This window comes from Vicugna pacos, chromosome 30 (genome assembly GCF_048564905.1).
Source record: "Vicugna pacos chromosome 30, VicPac4, whole genome shotgun sequence".
Lineage (NCBI taxonomy): Eukaryota > Metazoa > Chordata > Mammalia > Artiodactyla > Camelidae > Vicugna > Vicugna pacos.
In genome coordinates this window covers 22,001,412-22,025,520 of record NC_133016.1, presented here as the reverse complement: position 1 = coordinate 22,025,520, position 24,109 = coordinate 22,001,412, and the positions used below count along the sequence as shown (strand labels likewise).

The following is a 24,109-nucleotide window of genomic DNA, read 5'->3' as shown; positions in this document are numbered from 1 at the left end:
CAACCCAAATTCTATGATCTTAGGGGGTCTGGGGAGGGGGGTCTCCCAACTACCTCCTTCACACACATGGTACCCGAAATTCCATCTTTATATGTTAGCTTATAAGATGATACAGCTATCAGGATGCCTACGCAAATGCTGGTGTCTCTGATAGCAGGGGTACTGTGTTACATTACCTCTCACACTGGCATAAAGTTGTCTATCTTCAAAGCAGAGACTGAGTTAGAGAATTTGAAAGATAAATGGGACCTTGGGGAATCATTTAGCCTAATGTTTTCCAGTTATGCTCCCAGAGGCCCTTGCCCTTTCATGATAGTGTCTCGGGGCTGCCATTTGGGCTGAGAAGGGACATGGCTGGGTTGGAGAGCAGTGTGGAGAACAGAAGGCATCCTTTTGTTTTGAAGCCAGAGTTTCGATGTTGGAAAAAGTTTTTTAAACCAGAGCTCTCTTTCCTTTCATGGGCTAAAAAGTCCAAGATTATCGGTAGGTTCAGCAAGCCTGGATTCAGGTGGCCAGTTAATGGCGGAGCCAGACCTGGAATTCAGGGTTTTAACTCCTAGGACCATGCTCTTTCCTCGAGTCCATACTTCCTTAGGCTGGCTTCGGGTATGTGTTGAGATGAGATAGTGAGACTCAAGGCAGGTAAGCTCTGGTGGGAGGAGAGTGAAGGGGACAGATCCTGGTCTGGGCTCCAGTGGGGATACTGGGGGATCATGGTCCTGGGCACTGGAAGTAGTCAAGAACTGATGGGGGAAGAGAGAAGCCATCGGAGACACCTGACCAGCTTCACCACTTTACTAAGAGTCAACATTTGTGAACTCTCTCCCTCCATCTCAGGCCACAGTAAACACCGCTGTTTAGAGCTGTGCAGATTTGTAGTTTACAAAGTGTTCTCACAGTTTGGCGTTTAATCTCCACAAACTCCCACTCTGAGGGGTGGGTATTACATTTTCCAGTTTACATGCGACCACACCAGTGGGTTAGAGAAGCTAGGTGTCTCTCCTGAGCTCACAGAGCTGTGGCCTAAATCACATCACCTTCTGACTCCCCATCCCAAGCTCTCCCCCCGCCCCACAGCTCCTCCCACACCCCCGGACGCCACCAGCCACTTTCTCCAGCCTGTCAGCCTTTGCAGCCAGACACCAAGGCGTTCAGACAGCAAACATAATCTGTTCCCTCACTTGTAAGCTGGCCGACCTGTTCCCTGGCTTCTCTCTTTTATTGTGAGCTTGGTGGTGCTAGTCACAGGTGCTGGCGCCAGTAGACCAGTAACGTGTTGGAGTTTGGGGGGATGGGCAGGAGACAGGGCGCCGGTGGTGCTGTACGTGGCTGAGATGGCATTTCTGGGATGTCGGAAGGGCACATCTTCCCGTGTCTCATTTCTCTTCCATCAACACTACTCGGTCACAGCAATGGTTCCATTAAAAGGAGGAAAAGGGAAACATAAGTGGGAAAAAGTGCTTCTCCGGGTGATGGCAGACAAGGAGTTGATTCTCCAACACTCATACTGTCTCCAGCTGGGTAGCAGCAATGTGGTTTTTGGAACTGACCTCAGTTCTCAGTAGACTAAGCCAACTCTGGTAACACCATCACCTTGTCAGTGATTGGTTCAAGGACCCAGGCATAAGCCAATCCCGTGCATGGCATCCCTCTGGTGATTTAATGGTCCCAGGTTGGGATGGTGTCTCTTTCTCCCTCTATCTCTCTCTGTCCTGCAGATGTCTTAGTTATTGCTGGCAGCCATCATATGGCCATGAGGACAGCCATACTTCGGAAGAAGCCTATACTTTGGATGGCAGAGCAAAAGCAAGAAAGAAGCCGGGGTCTAGAAATACTGGCTAGCCGATTGTGGATCCCACTCACCTCTAGTTGTTCTGATATGTAGGATAATACATTTCTGTTTCCTGTTGTTTTAGTCCAAAGACCTTAACTGATGCACTGACCTTCAAGACATAAGATTTATTATTTCCAGAAGTGAGATGGAGCCTCACCAAGTGACCCACATTCATGCTCAGTAGTGCCTGACGGCCAGGGGCATGCATTTGTGATACAGATGGCCAGAGTGGGAGGGCACTTTGTGCACAGGAATGTCACCCTGTGATCGCCAGGCTGCACTGCAAGGATAAATGAATCTATGTGAACGTGTTGATGGTGGATAATGGATTAACATGTTATGGTCTATCAGGCCTTTGGAGACACAATGCCTGAACACAGGGGAACACCTTTTGTAGACTCTTCAGGGCAGTGGTCTAGGACTTTCCGTATGGGGCTCTGCATATCACATGATACCGACCCGGGGCAGCAAACCACAGCTTGCGGGCCGCCTCTGGTCACTCTGATTTGCTTCTGTCTCAGGCAGCAGCAGAGCTGAATGCAACAGAAGGTGTCTGGCCCACGAAACCTCCAGAATTTATTCTCTGGCCCTTTCAGGAAACACTTGCTGACCCCTGGTGCACAGCCCTGCCTATACTTGGCCTGTACAACGACCACCCGGGCACACCCACCACCTCGCAAGGCCAGGCCGCCCTGCTCGTGACTGCACTCATGGACGAGGCTCCGCTTTCAGGGTGATCGGGCAGAATACATCAGCCCTGCTGTTTTTCACATACAAGTACTGATGAGGAAATTCTACAAGAAGTTTTCTTTAAAACGAGTCCCATTTCCACCAATTCCTTTTATAACATCAGATATGTGTTCCTCCGGAAAACTGCACCCCATGTGGTTGCACTGGAGACTTCGGAGGATGCGGTTAAGGTGCTGCTCGCCTGTCGGCTTCCTTCCAGTGCTCCGAGTGCAGCCCCGCTGGAACGTGCTTTTATTACAGGAACGGATGATGCTTTGCATTAAATTTCTCTCCATCGGGAGCCCTAAATGAAAGCTATTGGAGCCTTTCCCAAGAGCAGGATTTTAAAAGGGAGGGGGAAGAGAGTGTTTTTGCACCAGGAACCTGAGGAGCAGAAGGAACCCTGGAAAGTGGGGGGGGAAAAAAGGAATGTATCCGAGGCAGGCGCTGGGCTGTCCCAGTGTGCGCTGGACCTGCCCCGAGCATGCTTAACCGATCTCCATGAATATCAAATGAGCTGGCTGGTGAAGCACTTCATGTGGTGACACTTCTGAGGGAGCAAGAGATCCTATGCCTCTACTCCTTGGAAGCAGGCAGAAAATGCCTTCTCAAACTGGAGCAATAAGGAGAGACCCCACGGTGGGGCCGCAGCAGTGGGGAGGGTGCTGAAGCTGTCAGGGATGGAAGAGAAGCTGTCACATCCGTGCCTTTTCAGGCATTTCCCCCTTAAACTGTTCACCAACCCACAGGCTGATTTATCTAAAATGCAAAACAGATCATATCATTCTCCCACTTAAAATCTTGCAAGAGTGCCACGGATAAAGTCCCAATGTCCTGTGCTCTGGCTCTGGCCACCCCCTCCCCCAGCCTCATCTCCAGCCACACTGAGCCGGCTCTGCCATATCTGCTGCTGCCCGCGTGGCTCCCTCTGCCCTGCACACCTCATCCCAGTGCTTCACCTGGCTGACCATCCTTACCTGTCACAATTCAGGTCAAACGCCGCCTCCTCTGGACACTTCCCTAGCCATTCTGCCCCCTGCCCACCTCCTCACCCCTGCCACCCCAGTGTGGGTTAGAGGTACACACATCCTCCTTGTCTTCACTGCACTGTGAGCTCCTTTAAGGACACAGACTATGACTTACTGATCCTCCCTTCCCTGGCACGTCACGTAGTACCGAGCGCGTGGTATATACACTCCACCGCGTCCATGAAAGGCCTGGAGCTTTGGGGTCCCAGGATGGCAGTTAAATGCCACATGTTCTGCTGTGGCCATGGCTTGAGGGCTGGGAACCTCCCCTGGTGCTTTAGAAGTGGACGATCACAGGGGAGCATTCATCCCGTTCCTCTTCTCGGGTACCCAAGGAACACTAAACATTTCCGAGCAGCTATATTTATAGGTGTTCTTTTGAAATTCTAGCAAGCATTATACAGACCAGAAGCAAAACGTGTCTAGGGATCTACGCCGGGTCATAACAAAAAACATCCAGCTGATTTCGTGTGTGCCCTCCCTCCAAAGGCAGGATCTGACCCCAGTGTTTCTACCCCAGGGCTCAGGCTTTAAGGTGAGCAAAGGACACTCCGGGTCCCTTTTGGCCACTAAGTCATCTAAATGTGTTCTGAGTGACCCTATTATAAACCGTGTAGCTGTTTCTGACTACGTGTGGGAGTATGACATACCCGAGGTGGAAATGAATCCTACTGCAGTGCATCGCACTGGATGCATAAACTTTTATGGAATAACAATAATACTGTCTCTACCCTTTGAAGCAAATTGGATAAACTGGGGCAAAAGCAGGGAATACTTGTGTAAACAAAAACCATTGCCCACCACACCAGTTCTACAAGGGTTAAGCCTTCAGCCCCTGCGGCTGCCCACCGCCCACTGACAGCGCGCCCTGGCCCCTCAATAGTTAAGATGCATATCTAAGGAAAAATTTTAAATGACCCCAGATTTTTGCATCTTCCCATATATAGAAAAGCACAAAAATCATTAACTTGTGATGTCTGTTCTTTGTGATCAGTAGTAATTTTTTGATGTTTGACTACATGTCTTTTCCAGCAAAAAAAAAAATTTTTTTTCATATATATCCTGGTTCCTCCTTTACCCCTTTGGAGCAGTTCCTCGGAGTTATAGTTCTCTGTAAGGTCTTCGAATAAAACTTAACTCACAACTTCCCTGTTGTGTGTTTCTCTTTCAGTGACACCTGGGAGGTGGTGTTGAGACAGAAAGAGGCTGTTTCTCAGATTGGAGATGACTTTGGATCCACGTTCAAAATTATTTAGTGGGTTATTCAGAACAAAACTGGTGCTTCATAAGGGAACTGAACAAGGGTTTTAAATTACAGTTCTATTCTATAATAATAATTTACTGAAAACAAGACTGATGGCGTACAGTCCGGTGTCTGTGGCAGCCCACGCAAGTGGTGAACTCGGGCTCTCTGGATTACGAGGCTATCCCCTGGGCGTTTCTACTCAGTGGCCACAGGACACCCTCATCACAGGTAAAGTGTCCCCAAGCCAGGAATCGGCCTCTTGAAGCCTGCCTTGTTAACAGAAATGTAAAGAGGCACAAGAACTGCGTGTCCTTATCACAAACTCCTTCAACACATGGGTGGAATGTCACTTACATAACCTGGTAGGTTGCAGCTGGGCCTATGGTACAAAACCCAGCTCTCTTAAACCAGTAGCAACCTCTAAAATCTTTTAGAGAAAAGGAAACTTTGCGTCTGATCTTAGAGACAAGGTTCACAGTGTGAGTAATGCCCATCAGTTATCAGTAATTTAGCAGGCTGTGCCAGTGTTGGCATTTGTTCTTGGCTTAACTGTGCTTGAGTGTGCGTTTTAAACAATGAGGCAGCTGTCCTCATTCCTGGCAATTAGGGTATAAAAATGGTGTTCACTGAATCTGGCAGAGTGCTGAGTTCTCCATGTGTTTACTCTTTTGTTTGCAGGGCCTTCTGAGTGTTTGCTGCAAGACTACAATCAGAGTATCAATTTGGCTTCAAAATGGAACCCAGTTCCATATTAATAGGAACCACAGGGACTGCAGACCTCCCTGGCTCAAGATCTTCGGTCTCTGACTCCCACTGATGCTTGTGATTGTGTGTACGTGAAAGAGATGTCTTTGACTTCCTGCAGAGACAGGTTTAAAATCCCATTAGGATCGGAAGAGCAGTGTCCGCAGAGGCTCTCTGGACAATTGCTAATCATTTGCAGAGCATCAAACAATCCAAGTACCTCCCATAGGGAATACAGTCGTCCCTCAGTATCCTCATGATTGGTTCCAGGGGCCCCGTGGACCCCAGAACGCACCGGTGCGCAAGTCCCTCCCATAAAATGGCGTAGTGCTTGCACATAACCTATGCGCATCTCTAGATTACTGATATCACTATGATGTAAATGATACATAAATAGTTGTAAATACACTGTAAATGCCATGTGAACGATTGCTGGTGCACAGCAAATTCAAATTTGACTTTGGGAACCTTCTGGAATTTTTTTTTCCCAAATATTTTCGATCCCTGGTTGGCTGAATCGGAAGATGTGGAACCTGCTGGATCTTGGGGGCCCACTATCCTGCCACAAAGTTCTAGCTGTGGCTTATGTCAGCGTCAATCTTCTTCCTGCTGATTGCAGGTGGCCAGGCCACTGAGGAGAGTCAGTGCCCAGGGCTTAAAGCCATGATTTTCCCTCGACTATTTTGGCTCTTGGTTTGGTGGGCTTTTTGCTGTAAGATTAGTTAGCTAATGTTAGTGTCAGCTAAGGTGGGGACCAGTGCCTTATTAGGTCGTGGCCAGTCTGAATAAATTACCTATGAAAAAAATAACTTACCCCTTTGGAAAACTGTTTAGTAGTAGTTGCTAAAGCTGAACATAAGAACTCCATGTCCTGGCAACTTCACTTCTAAGTCCTGACACCCAGCAGATAGACATACATAAATCCACCCAAAGACGTGCGCTGGAAGGTTCAACTACACGGATGTCCATCCACAGAAGAATGGGTCAGCAAGTTGTGCTACTATTACCGAGTCCAAACTCATTCTGCTCACCGCACAACAAGCCAATAAATCGGGAGATGAGGTGTTGGGGCAAGGAACAGTGACTTTATTCTGAAAGCTGGCAGATCGAGAAAATGGCAGATTAATGTCCTGGAGAACCATCTTACTCAAGTCAGAATTTAGGCTCCTTTTATACTAAAAAGGGGAGGGGCTGTGGTTGGCTGTAGCCGACTTCTTGCTGTAGGAATCCTTTGTTCTTGCAGCCGTCCAGGTGGGTCAGGTCATGGTGCCCCTGTAAAACCTCCAACAAAACAAATGTTATTTTCTATTCTGCAACTTGCTATCTTTATATAAGTGCAAAGTGTTAATATCCTTAAATGTCAGAGCCTTGAGAATAGGCTCTCCTGTATATTTCAGGCTAAAGGCAGTATTCTTTTACAAAAGGTACAGAGCTGGCAAGACTAAGCCTAGAAAACAGGGCACAGGGGTAAAGCCAAAGAAATGGATCTAATATGGAGTCAGATTTGGTTCTATTACAATTCTGTCCAATGATGGCCTACTATACACTCTTTATCTATAAACTATTTAAACTATTCTATTGCTGTGAAACAAATTACCTTAGCAGCTGAAAACCACACACTTACCGGCTCACAGAGGTGTAAGTCTTAAATCTGGGCCTGGGGCAGCTGGGTTCTCTGCTGAGGGCTTCACAGGCTGAAGTTCAGGTGCAGGTGCTGGAGCTCAAGAACCTCTTCCAAGCTCATTCGGGTTATTGGCAGAACTGAGGCTCCTTTTTGTAACTGGAGGACTGTGGGCCCCATTTCCTTGCTGCTTGTCAGCCAGGGGCCAATCCCAGCTCCTAGAGGCCATCAGCATCCTTTGCCATGTGGAACCTTCGGTCTTCAAAACCAACCATGAGGAATTTCCCTTGTGTCAGTCCCGCTCACGCTTCATTCCTCTTTCTCCAGGAAGAGCCCCATCCTTGTTAATGGCTCATGTGATCAGGCCCACTGAGAACAATCTCCATCTCTTAAAGCCAACTGATTTGGGCCTCAGTGACATCTGCAAAATGCCTTTACATCAGCACCTAGATGAACAAGACATCTGGGAGAGGATGTGAGTCCAAGAGAGGATGAGGAATCTTGGAGACTGTCTTAGAATTCTACCAGCCACACCACATCATGGATGAACCTCACCGTCAATGGAGGGCAAAGGCAGTCCGCTGTGAAAGAACATACAATGTATGACTCCATCTGTATACAATGCAAGGACCGAAGCCCTGATCTTCGGTGTTAGAAATCACATTGTGATTACTCCTGAGTGCTGGAAAGTGGAAAGGAGCAGGAGGGGATCCTGGGGGATTGATAATATTTTTGTTTCTTGATCTGTGTGCTGGTTACGTGGTGTATACAACTTGTGAACATTCAGCAAGCTGTACATTTTGAGAATGATTTGGATTTACTATTTTAAAATAGATACATTTGGCTTTCCCAAGGAAGTGTGCGTGCAAAGACAGCTATCAGAGTGGGGTACCTGATGAGGGGTGGAGAATAAGCAGGAAAGAAAAGGAAACGAGAGCACCTTGCCTGGAGTGATGGTGACAGACCTTCTGACCTTTGCAGGCGAGGGCCAACTAGGTGAAGAAGGAGTGCTGTTAACTTGACCTGTGAGCTGGACCTGCTACGTAATTTATGCGGCCCATTGCAAAGTCAAGTACTGGGCCTCCTTGTTCAAAAATTAAGAATTTGAAGACAGCAAAAGTGGAACATTAAGTCAAGGCTGGGGGGCAGGGGCTACAGTGCTGGTCCCACTGCCTGGAAGCCAGTCCTGCCTGTGTGTAGGGGATTAAGAGCTCCATCTGATTCCAGACGCCTCACTAGGTGAGTTACTTTGGGCAATGACTTTGAACCTGTTGACTGTAAAATGGGTTAGGAGATGCTAACTCTTTACATATTAAAGAGCAAGCACTTTGTGTGTTAAGACACCAAACAGATATGGCGAGTATTAGAATAATGGGCTGTCTAAATGTTTACCAGTTATTCCTTTAGGTGGCTAAAGAGCCTACTGGCAACCCCGTTGATAGTATTTAGTTGATACATAGATAGCCCGGGGTCCAGTTCCACCTTGTGAATTTTTATGAATTAAAACAAATTCCAGCATATTGGTGGAAACCTAATCATGGGATTTAACCGCGGGTTCTTTGGTCTTTCCAGCTCAAAGAGCAAACTATTAAATGCCAACGACACCAGAGTATTGGAGTCTGGACAATTTCCCATTGAAGTTTTTTCATGCTGAGATTCCAGTTTCTGTTAAGCTCGTAGGTGAAGCCCCGACCTGGTTCTAGAACCTCCCGGACTGGCTGGAGGACCCAGGGAAGGGGCATCCGAGAATCATCCAGCGAGGGCTCAGTGGTGACCGCCGGGGGCACGTGACTCCCAGGGGGGGTGGGAGATTCTGCGGTACCAGGCTGACAGGGCTGTCGCTGGAGTGCGGGGCGGGGGTGCGGGTGTGGAGGGGAGCCCATTTAGGGGTTAGGATTTCTGAAGAGGCACGACTTTGGCATTGCATTTTGGCGTTTATTTTCCCTGGTGTGCACTCTTGAAGCTCAGACCTTTCTAGACTTAGTGACTTACTAAAGCTTAGGGGGACTGTGGTACCCGAAGGCGACCAGCTGCCTGACCTAAGATTTACGAGTGGTTCCAAAGATGAGACAAGGTCCCAGTGTCTCGGTGACAACAAGGTCTTTGAAGAACGGCCGAGAGCTGCGGTTGGAGAGGGGGAGGAGACCCGTGGCAGGGGCGGCGGGCCCCCGAGTCTCCTCCCGGCAGAAGTTGGGCGCCCGGGGCGCGGGCGGGCAGCCCCGCAGGCCATCAGAATGCGGGAGCCGCGCGCTCCGTCCTTGAAGGGCTGCCCGGCTGACCTTGCTAGGCTTTCTCCGGAGAAATCTCCCCGAGAGCGCGAGGACGCGGCCACGGCGGTGACTCAGTGCCCTGCGCGCCGCATGCAAATAACTCCCATCCAGCCAGCCCAGCTCCGCAGCCGCGGCTTCCCTTCCTGCCTCCTTTTTAAAATAAATTCCAAGATGCAAACCCAGCGCTTTCGGCTCCACCCCTCCCCCTCTCCACCGCCTGCCTGTCGTTAGCCAGGCTGTCCGAGTGTTTTGTCCCCCACCTCCCATCTGCAGAACTGAAGGCCAACGTTCGTGTTCCCTCGCTGCGGGCCCGGGGATCAGACGTGGCCCGCCGGGGCCGGGAACCGCGCTGGGCGACCGATCCGGAGCCCGACCGGAGGGGGCGGTGCGCCGCGCTCCAGGCGCACAGGCGGACCTTGCCGGGACCCCGCTCCCTATTGGCCGCCACCTCGGCAGGAGGGACCGCCCGAGCTCGGGGCACCTGGCGTCGCCCCTCCGCAGGGAAATCAGAGGCTGCCGGGCACGGGCGCTCGGAGGCAAAGGTACCCAGAGCGAAGGCCTGGGGCCGCGGTCGACCTCCTTGAGGCGGGCCCTGTTGTGCCAGCCGCCGCGGCGCGTGCGACGTTCGGATGCCCCTGTGCGGGCTTCACCAGCCGGAAACTTTGCCCCGAGAAGTCCCCCACCCGCCTGACCGCGCCGGGAGGCGCCTGGTGGGCCGCGCGCCCCCGGGGGCCCCGCAGCCTGGCGCGTGATTGCGGGGGCCCCCAGGCGCCCGGCGCCCGCCGCGCCCCGCCGTGAGCGAGTGGCGGGCAGGATGCGCTACGCGGACCCCTCGGGGAGCCGGGATTTGTTAGGGAACCGAACTTTGCTCTTCATCTTCATTTGCGCCTTCGCCTTGGTGACCTTGCTGCAACAGATCTTGTATGGCAGGAACTACATCAAGAGGTAAGAAACTCCGAGCGCGGGTGGGAGTGCGCAGAGCCCAAGGGCGAGCCCCGGCGTCCCCGGAGTGAGCGGCCATGGGGTCTGCACTTCACCTCGGGCGCTGCCGCGTTAGGTTCGGGACACCGCGCTCCAAAGCACACCTCTCCTCCCAGCCGGAGGCGAGTTCCTGCGCAGCGATGGCCGGGGGAGCCCGGCAACTTTGTTCTGTTGCTAAATTTGGGGGACAGATTGGAATTCCGAGCTGCCAAGCTGACGGTAAATCCCTTTGAATGCTCTGAGCGGCCGCAGGGGTCAGATCGGTGTCCCCAGTCTACAGTGCCATGGCCATTTGGTTAGAGGGGAGGCTGCCGGGTGCGGAGGGCTCAAAACCGGAAAGGATTACCTCTTGAGTCCTGAACTTTTGTGGGGGCCCTTGGGGGAGAAAGCGTATTTTCTCTCCAAGAGTGCAGGGTTAAGTGGGGGTGACAGTGGGCTAGGACGATGCGACAGAGATAATAAATTCTTACAAACCAGTAACCACTGGATCTGTGAAACTCACAACCTGATCCCTTCTGAAATCGATGGTTCTTTCTCATCCTTATGCAGCAGGTCAGAGCTGCAGCAGAAGTTAACTCACCCCTCCTGGGCTCCCCTCTCACCCCACCTCATCCACGGGCAAACTCCATTAAGAGAAAGAGCAGTAGGAGGTGTCACTCAGAAACTCGGACACAGTCTCCGTCCCTGTGTGTGCGGAAAATACACGGAAATGCCAACGTTTTATTCTGCCTGCCCTGCTGGCTGAGGGCGGACGCTTCGAGTTACCCTGGCTGGTTTCAGGGCTTGGGGAGAGGGTTGCCCGAGGCTCCTCCCATTTGTTTTGGAAGGAGCCCACCTCTGCTTTCTGCTGGAGGTTTTTCCTTTGCTGTTAGCGTCGTCCTTACCATCACGGCCCCTCCCCCTGGACGCCGATAGAAAGCAAAATGCCTGGCTATAAACATCCTGTCGTCTTCTTTAAACTTCCAAGTAATAAAACAGTGGTTCTCTTTTCATCCTTTGGATTCCACATCATTCGTTTGTGCCCCTGGTCTGGACTACACACAGGGGTGGTTGAGGGACGTTGCGACTTATAGTGGGAAAGCTATTTCCTGGTCCGCGTCCCAAAGCTGGGGAGTGTGAGGCCGCCCGCCCAGGACGTTTGTTTCCAACCAGCCACTACTCTTGACCTTCCCAGAGAGCATTCTTCTCTGGTTGAAGGCAGCTGACGAGCTCTGCTTGGTGCTGGTGGCTTTAAAGGACATTTTCAGAGAGGCTGCAGGTTTGCTGCAGCCCCCTTGGGCCTGCCTCTTTTGGTTAGTGCCGCCCCCCAAGATGACCCTGGGCGAGGACAGCTGGGCCCCAGATGGCCTGCTTGCTGCAGCCCTGCCGGCCTCCGCCCGCTGCTCTTGCTCCTCAGCAGGGTGGCTCTGGGTTCCTGCCCCCTGCTGGCACCTACCCAGAGCTGCTGGGGCTGCCGGGATCCCGGCTGCCTGGTCAACAGTGGGAGACTACCCGTACCCGTGGCCAGCGGCATCTCAGCTTCTAACTACTGGCCGTGCCAAGCCGTCCCTGAACTTGGGTGGATGGGCCGGCTGCCCCGAGGTCAGCAGGCATAGCGGTCTCTCACCTCAGGCCGAGGGCAGCTTGCACACAGAGACCCTGACCCACTAAGTCTCAGAGGCCACCTTGCAGGCCTCACTCCAGGGACTGGGCTAATCCAATTAAGCAAACAAAGCTTGCACATATCCAATGCTGGATGGGGGCTGTGGGGTCTTTAAAGAAGATAATGTATGTGGTCCTGGGGTTCAGGGGGCTTGAAGTCTACTTGGGGAAGCAAAATGGCTACCAATGAGATAGGAAGTGAGTATTAAAATGTTTGAGGAGGCAGGCAATTCTGGGCTGGAGTTGTTAAGGAAGGCTGCCTGGAGGAGGTGGAACCTGAGTGGGCCGGTGAAGGAAGGAGATGATTGGGCAGGTGGAGAGGAAGTGCCCAATCAGGACTGAGGAGGGCAGGAGCAAAGGCGCAGAGATAGGGCATCACCTCCTCTCCCCTCTCCCAGGCTAACCCTGACTGTGCTGTGGCACGTAGCTTGACCATTGGTTAGTTGTTCGTGGAGGCCGCCCTGACCCTGAACCAGGTCGGGGCTGCTAGATTGGTGCACAGACAGCATCTGTTCACCTGTCTTGTTTCTTGCACATTTCATAATTGTGATGAATTGACTTGATGTCATTGTTGGTCTGTCTCCTGTCTAGAAACACTTGACACTTAAGCATTCCTCCAACACACGTCTTGGAACAGCTTGCATCCGAATCACCTGCCTGACCATTAAAATGCAGATTCCTGGGCCCCTCCCTGGGGTGGGATCCAGTCCCCTGCCTTTTTCTAAAAAGTGATTCCTTTTTTGGGGATCTTTTTTGGGGGTTAGGTAATTAGGTTTGTTTATTTATTTACTTATATAAGAAAGGTACTGGGGATTGAACCCAGGACCTTGAGCATGTTTAGCATGCGCTCTACCACTGAGCTATACCCTCCGCCCATCATCTGCCTTTTTAACCAGCTCCCCAGATGATTTGTAACAAGCTCTCTGGGCAGCTCTAGGCCTGTGGTTCTCAATCGAGGGCAGCGTTGCCCCCCAGGCAATGTCTGGAAATACTCTTGGTTGTCGCAGTGGGGAGAGAAGAGTATCTGGCATCTTGCAGGAAGAGGCCAGAGATGCGGCTAAAGATGCTCTGATGCATGGCCTGTCCCCAGAAAAAAAGCCTTATCTAGCCCCATGTGTCAGCAATGCTGAGGGGGAGAAACCCTGCTGTAGACTGAAATCTTCATTTCACTTGGTTTTGTCCTCAGCTGTACCCTTAGTGCCAACTATGGTACCTGGCACATAGGAAGTTCTCAAAATACTGGCTGACGAAGAAATGATTGAAAGTGGTGTGTGTGTGCACAGACCAGGGGTAGTAATTGCAGGAGATACAGGGAAGACATGGACCCCACTGGTAAGGAGTTGTGTAGGGAAGGAGGGGACAGATGTAATATTGGGTCAGTGGCTTCAGTGAAGTGCTCTGTGGATTGAGAAGGACAGTTTGAACTTGGTTCATTAGGCCATAGGGAGCCACATGTGGTCCTTGAGTAGAGTGGCGACGTGATAAAAGCCACTAGGCTGGATGGCTGCCTGCACCTTATAAGGAAGGGTTAGAGAAGGGGAGAGGGTGGGAGGCTGTTGTCACAGCCTGGTCAAAAGTGAGGAGAGCATGGCTCTGGGGGCAGATCCACTTTGGAGCCAGGGGTTCACGCAGGTGGCCGGTCATTGCTTCTGTGCTGAGTGGGGTGAATGTATTCAGCAAAGCCTTCATTGTCTGACATGACACAAAGCGCTCAGAGGCACAAAGAAGGCCAGTTGTTCCAGGGAGCACCAGGGGCAGATCACACCACAAAGAGGTGGGGGCGAGAGTCAGTGTGTGTTCTTTCTTTGGCTCCTGGCTTCTCCCTGTGAGGTTTAATAGGCACTTCCAGGAACGGGAGTTGGAGGGGAGCCCCAGGGGAGGAGGAGAGAGGAAAGGGGGGCAGTGCAGGTGACTTTGTGGTCTCAGGATCTCTCCTGGAGAATGTGGATTAGGAGGAAAGGCAGGAAACGAAGCTGTGCAGCTTCCCCTCGATGTTTCTTGGCTTCTTTGTCTGTTCTTGATTGAACAAATACTTAAGGAAGATTTTCTACACGCTCAACACCACAGTGCTGTGCAAGAAGACCCAGCCCAGGGTCCCTGGGAGCTTACCGTCTATGGGGGAGACAGAAAGGCACGTAACACACACATAAGGCGCCTGGAGGTGTGGACAGGGGACTCCACGGAGGAGGGAGCCATAGCGAATCAGGATGTCTTCAAGGTGCATGGAAGCATTTGAAGGGGGTTTTAAGGAAAGGGGAATGAGCCATAAGAACAGGCGGAGGTGGAAAGGAGAGGGGATGAAACCTGGCTTGAACGATGGTTGAAAAGTTCAGGGGAGACTTGAGTAATTCATCATAATTCGTGTATTACAACTGGGGCGGGGTGAGGCAGGCAGGGCTGGATCATGGAGCCCTAAGTGGGGAATCTGTGAGGAGGAGCACGTACGGAGGCAAGAGGCTAACAAGTTGGAGTCTAGATCTGCTCAGACACTTGGAGATCCGCTTGCGGCAATCCCCTTGGAGCGATCCCGCAGCTTGATGGAAGGGAGCTCGGGACTGTGAGGGGACAAGAGCCTGATGAACAATGGAGATTCTGGAGTCACCGAGCATCGAAGCATCAGTGTTTTTCTGGCTTTGATGATTGTTGTTCACTGTAAGAAACATGTTATACCCATGGATCCAGAACACACTCACGTACACATCCGTCTGAAACAATTTGTGATACAATATTTGGCCTTATTATGAGAAATTCACTTTAATATTTTCTATTCTACTTCAATAAAGAAAGTGTTTCCTTTTATTTAAAAAATAAATTCAGCCTTAGAAAGGAAGGAAATTCTGATGCGTGCTACAACATGAAGACATTATGCTAAGTGAAGTAAGCCAGTCACAAAAGGACTAATATTGTATGGTTCCACTTATATGAGGAATCGAATTCAGAGACAGAAAGTAGAAGGTTGTCAGGGGCTGCAGGGTGGAGAAACAGGGAGTAAGTGTTTAATGGGTACAGAGTTTCAGTTTGGGAAGATGAAAAAGTCTTAGACGATGATGATGGTGATTGCGCAGTAATGTGGCTGTGCTTAGTATCACTGAACTGTACATTTAAAAATGGTTAAAATGGTAAATTTTATGTTATATATATTTTAACATAATACATTTTAAAAGAAGTTCTGGGGCAAGACACTAAATTGATTTTATAACCTATTGGTTGAAACCCTTGGTTAGAAAACCACTGGCCCATGTGATGGATGAAATCACCCAGGAGAGAGCAGAGTGAATGGGTGATGGGCAGGGGCACCAAGGGGAGCCTTGAGGGGTACCTGCTCCCAAGGGCTGGGGAGAGGAGAGCTGGCCTGGAGGCTGAGGCTGCAGAGAGGTGGAGGGAGTGAGGAGAGGAAGGTGTTAAGGGAACCGAGGGATGAGGGTGCCAGGCTGAGCGGGCACCTGTGACTTGCCCTGCAGAGGGATCAGGTAAGAAAGGGCCTACCTGGGTTTGGCAGTAGAGGCAAGGGCGATTTTGGGGGAGGATTGGGGACAGGGTCAAAAACAAAGATTTGCTAGAATGTGGGCCATGGAAATTGTCCCCTCTTCCTTTTAAGCCCTCCACTGCTCCAGATCCCCTTTGTGCTAAAATCTGCATGTAAACTCCTATCTCTCGAGTGTTAAGGACTTCGATTACTTGTACTTTAACAGAGGGGAAGGGAAAGGGCAATTTTTTTTTTAAGGTAGAAAGGACATTGTGTGATCTGGTCTCAATCTGCCATTTAAACTTAATCGCAGAGGATGACCAGAGAGGCAAGGGCCTTGAATGTCCTCCTTTAAGTCTCTGAGTAGAACTTTGTAATTCTCCATAAAGAGTTTAAACATTTTAAAAGATTTATCTCTAGCTGCCTAATTTTAAAAAAGTATCTTTAAAAAATATTTTCTAACTATTCATAGCTAGTATACAGAAATTTGATTTTTTTTCTTTTGTATCTTGATTTTTTATAATCAGCAATCTGGAGGATAATAATAATAATCAACACGTAATAATCATTTATCTGTTGAGTCTTCTGGGGTTTCTATGTAGACCTTTTTTTCCCCCTTGCATTACAACCCTTGTATCTTAATTTATTATCTTACTGTGCTGGCTAGGACCTTGGGTATCAATAATATTGTCACGGTGAATATCCTGGCCTTAATCCTGTGGTTTTTTTTTTTCTTTTCTTAACTTTTTTTTTTTTTTTACAGAACAGCTTTATTGAAATATATTCATAAAATCTACCCATCTGTAAGTTCATAAAATTCACCCATTGGAAGTGTACAATTAAGTGGCTTTTCGTACACTCACAGTTGTGCATTCATGATCACAGTCAGTGTTGGAACATTTTCCTTACCACCCAAAGCAAACCCTGTACCCCTTAGTCATCACCCCCCGTAGCCTGATTCCTCCCAGCTCTAAGAATGAATAAATGTACACTAATCTATCTTCTGTCTCTATAGATCTGTATTTTCTGGACATTTCATTTCATATAAATAGAAACATACAATATGTGGCCCTGTGTGACTGGTAACTCTCACTAGCCATAATGTTTCCAAGGTTCATCCATGTTGTGGCATGTGTTAAGTGCTTCATTTTTTTTTTTACTGACGAATAGTAACTCTATTTATGGACATACCACATTTTGTTTATCCGCTAATGATGGAATTTGGGTTCTCTCCACATTTTTGCTATTATGAATAAGGCTGCTATGAGCATTTGTGTACAAGGTTTTGTGTGGACATGTGTTTTCATTTCTCTTGAGTGTATACCTACAAGTGGAATTGTTGGGTCACATTATTGCCAAAACTCGGCCTCTGTACCCCATTTAGCAAGTTGAGGCTCGACAGAGTTCTGGAGGAAGTAAAAAAGGCAGCTGTATTTCTTTGTCAGGCAAAGGAAGTCAAGTGGGCTAATGCCTCCAAGACTGTGAGCCTGCTGGGGAGAGAAGGTAGGGGGTTTATACTAAGAGTTTAAGGGGTGGCACTGGTTTCCATAGAGATCAAGTACAAGGTAACAATGTGTTGCAAAGTTGTCCTTGTGTTTGTGGATGCAGCAGTCCCTTCTCTTCTGCTGGGTAGGATGTTCACCTCCAGCTTTGGAACTCTTTTCTAATATTCCTGTGCCTCGAACAAAGGTGTTCAGGAAAGGGGTCTGCGGAAAAGTGCTTTAGAGAAACACTCGTGTAGTTTAAAGTCAGGTTGATGGATGCTTCTGGCATGTTAGGCAGGCTGAGGCCTGAGACCTCTTGCTGCAGTTTCTGCAGGGGCAAGGACAAAAGAACACAAAGAAACCATGAGGGGCTAAAAATAACTGCAGACACGCCCAGTTGGGGTGAGTTAGGAACAAGATGCACAAAACACCCAAAGGCTGTCTCTGAGGTGTTGGGAGCAAAATGAGGGGGATGGGCAGCACCCTAGTTCCCCCTTCCTTTCCAGCCCAGTCCTGGTCAGCAAAAGCAGAAAAACCCTTTAAATTGTTACCAAGTCCAAACTCATTCTGCTCACCACATGACAAGCCAGTAGTAACTCGGGAGATAAGATGTTGGGGCAAGGAAGAGCGACGATTCGGAAAGTCAGAAGACTGAGTAGATGGCAGACTGATGTCCCAGAGGACCATCTCCCCCAGTTCAGAATTCAGGCTCCTTCTATACTAAAAAGGGGAGCGGGTATGCTTGGTTGTTGCAAATTTCTTGGTGTAGGAATCCTTTGTTCTTGGAATCCTTTGTTCTTGCAGCTGTCCACCTGGGTCAGATCATGGTGTCCCTGTAAATCTCCAACAAAACAAATGTTATCTTCTATTCTGCAACTTGTTACCTTTATATGAATGGAAAAGTGTTAATATCCTTAAAGGGCAGAGCCTTGAGAATGGGCTCTCCTGTCTATTTCAGGCTGCAGGCAACATTCTTTTACAAAAGGTGCAGAACCAGCAAGACTAAGCCTAGGAAACAGCACAGGAAGATCAAAGAAAGTGATCTAATACGGAATCAGAGTTGTTCTTTTCTATTACAAAATACAGTTAAGCAATTACAAATACCATGTGGTTACTGATGACAGTAGGGTCCTACTTGGTTCCAACATGATAATTCTATATTTGACCATTTGAGGAATTGCCAGACTGTTTTCCAAAGCGGTTACACCATTTTGCATGCCCTCCAGCAGTGTATGAGGATTCCAGTTTCACTACATACTTGGAAACACTCATCTTTTTGATCATAGTCATCTCAGTGGTTTTGAAGGGATATTTCATTGTGGGTTAAATACTGGATTTCCCTGCTGGCTAGGGATGTGGGGTATCCTTTCATGTGCTTATTATTAGCCATTTGTATACATTCCTTGGAGGAATGTCTGTTCAGATTCTTTGCCCATTTTTAAATTGGATAACTTGTCTTTTCATTATTGAGTTGCATTCTTTATAGATTCCAATATAAGTCCCTTGTCAGATACGTGATTTGAAAAAAATTCTCTTGTTTTATAGGTTGTTCGCTTTCTTGATGATGTCCTTTGTGGCCTGAAAGTTTTTAATTCTGATGAACTCCAGTTCGTCTACTTTTAGGTATCATATCTAAGAAACGATTGCCTGTGTCCAATATCCAATGTCACAAAGATTTACCCCTATGTTTTCTTCTAAGTGTTTTATTGTTTTAGCTCTTAAGTTGAGGTCTATGATCCATTGTGAATGAATTTTTGTATACAGTGTCATTAATCCTGATTTTAAAGGGAATGATGGTAAAGTGTCACCACTGAGTCCTTGGTTCTGTTGTTTTTGTTTTTTTTTGTAGATATCTTCTAATAGGTAAAGAAGATTCCCATGTGGAGTGTGCTAAAAAGTTTTGCTTGGTTTTTGTTTCTTTTATTGTGTTTGGATATTAATTTTAATCAGATACTTTTTCTACATCTGTTGTATGGTATGCGCTTTTTTCCTTTACTCCTTTGATGTGGGAAATTACATTAATAGATGTTAAACTTTTAATTTGAGAGGTAAACCCAGCTTGTTCATGGTACATTGTTTGTGTTTTATGATGTGGGATTTTGTTGACCAATACTTTAATTTAGAATGTTGTATATCATGTTCTTGAATGATATTGGCATGTAGTTTTCTTTTTTTAATGCTGTCTTTGTCTAGTTTTAAAACCAGTCTTGTAAAATGAGTTATGAATGGTTCCTCTTTATCTATTCTCTGGAATGCCTTTATGCAAGTTTGACATCTATGTTTTTGAAAGTTTGGTAGAATTCACATGTACAGCCATCTGCACTTAATGGTTTCCTTGTGGAAAGACTTTAAATTACTAATTCTGTTTTTTAATGGTTCGAGCCTATTTAGGTTTTTCTATTTCTTCAATCAATTTTTTGTAAATTATATTTTCCCCAAATTTTTAAATTTCAGATTTATTTATTTGCACAAAGTTTATAGTATTCTTTTATATCTCAAGTTTTGGCCTCTTTAATTCCTGACATCGTTTATTTCTTTTTCTGTTTCTTAATGATCTTTATTAAATGATCAGCTTTGCGCTTTGCTTCTTTTGTTGTTGGTTTCTTTTTCTTTTTTGTAATTATTGAAATATAGTCAGTTTACAATGTTGTATAATTTCTGATGTACGGCATAATGTCTCAGTCATACATGTACATACATGTATTCCTTTTCACATTCATTTTTGTTATAGGTTATGATAAGATATTGCATATAGTTCCCTGTGCTACACAGTATAAACTTGTTTATCTATTTTATATATAGTAGTTACTATCTGCAAATCTTGAACTCCCAATTTATCTCTTTTCACTCTCTTTCTCCCCTGGTAGTGATAAGTTTGTTTTCTATGTCTGTGAGTCTGTTCCTGCTTTGCAAGTAAGTTAATTTGTGTGTTTTTTTCTTCTTTTTTTAAGATTCCATGTGTAAGTGACATCATATGGTATTTTTCTTTCTCTTTCTGGCTGATTTCACATCATATGACAATCTCCAGGTCCATCCATGTTGCTGCAAATGGCATTATTTTATTATTTTTTTATGGCTGAGTGGTATTCCATTGTATAAACATACCACGATTTCTTTATCTAGTCATCTGTCGATGGACATTTAGGTCATTTCCATGTCTTGGCTATTGTAAACAGTGCTTCTATGATCATCAGGGTGCATGTATCTTTTTGAATTATTATACATATTTCAGTCATATTCTAGTGTTTTATAGTGGGAGATGTTATAGATTGGATTCTCTGGAAAGCAGACTCTTCGCCAGAGATTAGAATATTGGATGTTTATTCAGAAGTGTTCTTGAGGTCAACACCTGCAGAAGGGAAAAGGGTGGGATTGAGCAGAGGGAGAAACTGAGCTGAAATGCAGCCCCAGAGGAGGCCTTCGCCACCCTGTGGGGAGCTCAGGAGAGCTGCCTGAGTTGAGGCCTCCTCAGGGTGAGAAGGCTGGGCCTTTGTACCTCTGGGTTGAATTTTCAGTCACTGGATGTGGCTGCCTCTGGAAGAGGTTGTGGTCTTGGCCAGATTGGCTCTCCTCACACGAGGCAATTCCCAGAAGGGACTGAGAGCTGGGGGCTGTCAGCTCTCTGCACCCGCAGCAGGCAGGAAGAAATCCTTCATTACTGAAGGGGCACCAGCAGCGGAGGGTTGTCCAGCTTGCCATTTTGCCAGAAATAGAAGTCCTCAATGTCTCCACCTCTACGCCCGCCCCAAACAGAAGTCTCACCTGCATGATCAGCCTGTGCCTGAAGCCCTGCTGTTTTTTTTTTCCCTAAAGAACAGAGTTCTCAAACTTTTATTAAAAGGACTTTTCCAAAAACTTGAAGAGCCCACTATATCTCATCCCCTTAGCGCAGATGGCGCATCCCACCTCGCAAACCCCCAAAAGGATCACCTGGAAGCCCCAGTCTTAAAGGAGAACTTCACTCCTGTCGGCCAAAGATCTTTCACACACATCTCGTCTGAACTGACTCTGGTCCTTTACCCACATTCTGTCCCCAGCTTCGCGCTGGGCTGCTTCTTCCTGCCTCGCGGAGACAGGACTCATCTATATTCTGTCTTCCCTCCAGCCTTCCTCTCTTCTGCTCCTCCAGGGTGCAGATCTGGGATGCCTGCATAGGGCTGGTGCAGGCCTGACACTTGAGTGTGTGAAACTGGGTCAAGGAAAGTACAGCCTGACTCTGCTGTATCTGAAGTGCGCCTTGGCCTTCGATGGCTCTCCCCGTTGATCCAGCTCCTCCTCTACTCGGGGCTAAAGCCTTTTGTTCCATCACCCGGAGACAGAGGAGATGGGGACCTTGGGGACCGGAGGATCTACCCAGGTGGTTCTGGGAACGGGGTGGAGGTGGAGGGCGTCCTAGAGAGGAGGAAGGGGCTGAGCTGACTGCCCCCCGGGCTCTGTGCTACAGTAGCAGAACAACTATGGTCAGGGCAGGGTTTTCAGCCCCCCTCCGTGTAAGAGAAGCACGCGAGATTGAACCCAGGACGTTGCACATCCCGATCACGTGCTCTACCTCTGAGCTATACCCCCGCCCCAGAGCAAGTTTTGATGGAGCACCCGCTGTAGGGCCAGGACTGGTGGGAAGCAAGCCAGACACCGGGACGGAGTTTAAGGAGGTGCCCGCCCTGCGCTTGCGCGAGCCGGAGGGCGGGGCCGCCCTGGATTTTGTGCCCTGGATGCCTTGCTCGCCTCGCTCTAGGCCTGCCCCTGGGCTCTCGGGGTCTGGCCAGCACTAGATGGGGGTATTAATTACTTCCTGTCCCTTCCCCAGCTGCCCCTCAGGGACACAGTGCTGCCCTGTCACGCCTCACCCTTGCCGCGCTCTCTCTTTCTCGTTTTTTCCCTTTTTGACATTTGTACTTTACAAGAAAATTTTTACCTCTTAGAGGATCTGATTTCTCCTCTTTAACTTATCCAGGCCCACTCACTTCTCATGTAACAACCTCTCCAATAATTCTCTACTCTAGCTCTTAACCCTATGTGTGGGACACCCCCCCCCCCCCACCCCGCCCTCCACACACACACCTGCAGGGGATGGATTCATCAGGGAATAATATGAATTATTAACATTCATTAAGGATTCATGGGCCAGGCTGTAACCCAAGCAGATAATCCTAAGTGAGGATAATTTCATTTAATCCTCACAATAGTCTTGTTAAACAGACACATCTTCATTTAAGTGAAGATACATCTTCATTTAATACTCAGAGAGGATGAGTAATTTATATAATTTCATACAGCTTGTAAGACCCTTGTAAGAGATATTCTATTCATCTCTGAGTTCCCAGGACCTGGCGCAGTTCCTGACATTATTCGTTGGATGAATGATACACAGGAAGGGAATCCCAAAGCTTTTTCCTAATAGCCAGTGTCCATTAAACATTCATTCAGCTTTGTGCTGGGGGAGAGGAGATTTTACTAAAGAATTATTAGGTGTGCTACATGTCCTCGAGGAACTACAGAGCACTGAAAGAGGCAAACAAGAAAAATAGATAAGCTCTTGTATAAATAAATTCGTAATTTTGTGGCATAGACTAGGCATCTTGTAGGTTTCAGAGGAGATGGCAATTAGGGTGGTGAGTGGCCAGGTGGGGCCTGATGTAGGCTTCAGAGAACTAGTGGGCTTCTGAGGCTGGATTTGGGGTGACTCTGGGGGACAGGTTGGGGTGCTGAGGCTGGAGGAGCAGGTGGTGGAAGTCACCAAGGGCTTTTTCCTTTCTCTTTATTTCCTGGTGCTCTGAGGCCAACGGCCTCTCTGGTCTCGGTTTAGTCTTGCGTGGTATGAGTGGCCGGCCGAGATGCTCTTCTCTCTCCCAGCTCTGATGATGTGGGTCATGGGGCTGGCCCTTTAGGAGAACGGCACAGGCCAGGCTTTGCCAGCCCCATTGTGAGGGGCTTGCAGGTCCTGCAGAGACCTTGACTTGTGGGGGATGGAAATAAGGCAGGTAGGCCAGGAGGTGTGTGTGGGATGCCATGCAGACAGGGGGCTGGGGTTATTGGGAGAAAAAGTACGAAAATCCACAGATGCTCAGGTCCCTTACTGTCAGCCCTCCATATCCACGGATTCCACATCCATGGCTGCAGCCACCTGCGGATGCAGAACCTGGTGATGTGAAAGGCTGACAGTACCACAGCCTGGAGGCTTAAACAGCAGAATGTCACTGTCACACAGTTCTGGAGGCCGGAAGTCTAAGATCAGGGATGCTCGCTGTGGTGTGCCATTTGGGACTTGAGTGCCAAGGATGCTGGAAGGCTGGTGTGTGTACCCCCATGACCCCCACACTCCTTCTGCAGGGCGGCTCCCCCTTGAAATAAATGTTGGCCAGAAATTTAACCAAGGGTAGTTGGAAGGGGTGTGACATTTTTGGATGGCCTAGGATGCCCACTCTGGTGGAGGTCTAGAACACCAGGCTGCAGAGCAGGACTGTTTGGGGGTTGGGGGAGCCCAGCCTCTCTGTTGTGCAGGAGCTGGCGGGTGGCGAGGTTGGCCCAGACTTGTGCCTGAAGCTTGTGTGGCCCATGGCTGGGGCCTCAGTGTGTGCCCCCACCTCCTGGACCTTGGCACTGTCAGTACTTGGACTCGCCCTCGGCCTCTCCTAACCAGAGGCCTCTGCAGCCTATGGACGACCTTATAATCCAGGATGCTTACTGGCACTGGGGGTCCCTGGCCTGGGGGCTTTCAAGGAGGCCAGCCCTCTGCTACCCGCCTGCAGATCCCCCACCCACTCGAGTGCCCCCCCACTTGCTCTACCAGCCTCCTCCTTTCCCGCCTGGGGGTTCAGCCTGGGGAGCCCCCCTTCCTGTCCCTCAGGACACTCCCACCTACAGCATCTTTTCTGTTGCCCCAAATGAAAGGCCCCCCCAGGCAAATCCTGGGGAATGAATGCACTTCGCTTTCCTGGGGTGCTTCTCGGGGGAGTGGGGGCATTACCGTCAGGGAAATATTGTGAGTCACTGGTGAGTCAGGATTGAGGATGAGCAAGGGAGTACGTGGAAACTGGTAATTATGCCCGTTAACCCCCCTGTAAA

The 24,109-nt window shown here is 48.6% G+C and overlaps 1 protein-coding gene across 3 annotated transcripts in view; it reads left to right on the top strand.

Moving 5' to 3' along the window:
• The first annotated feature begins 9,908 nt into the window (after positions 1 to 9,908).
• Positions 9,909 to 24,109, top strand: part of ST8SIA5 (ST8 alpha-N-acetyl-neuraminide alpha-2,8-sialyltransferase 5) — a 50,525-nt gene continuing 36,324 nt past the window's right edge. The window contains exon 1 of one of the 3 annotated variants that reach the window (XM_072952140.1): positions 9,909 to 10,417. In XM_072952140.1, coding sequence (XP_072808241.1) covers positions 10,287 to 10,417 — 131 coding nt within the window. In that variant the 5' untranslated portion in view covers positions 9,909 to 10,286. The remainder of the gene's footprint in view (positions 10,418 to 24,109) is intronic. The other 2 variants (XM_072952141.1, XM_015249662.3) reach the window with 2 other exon arrangements.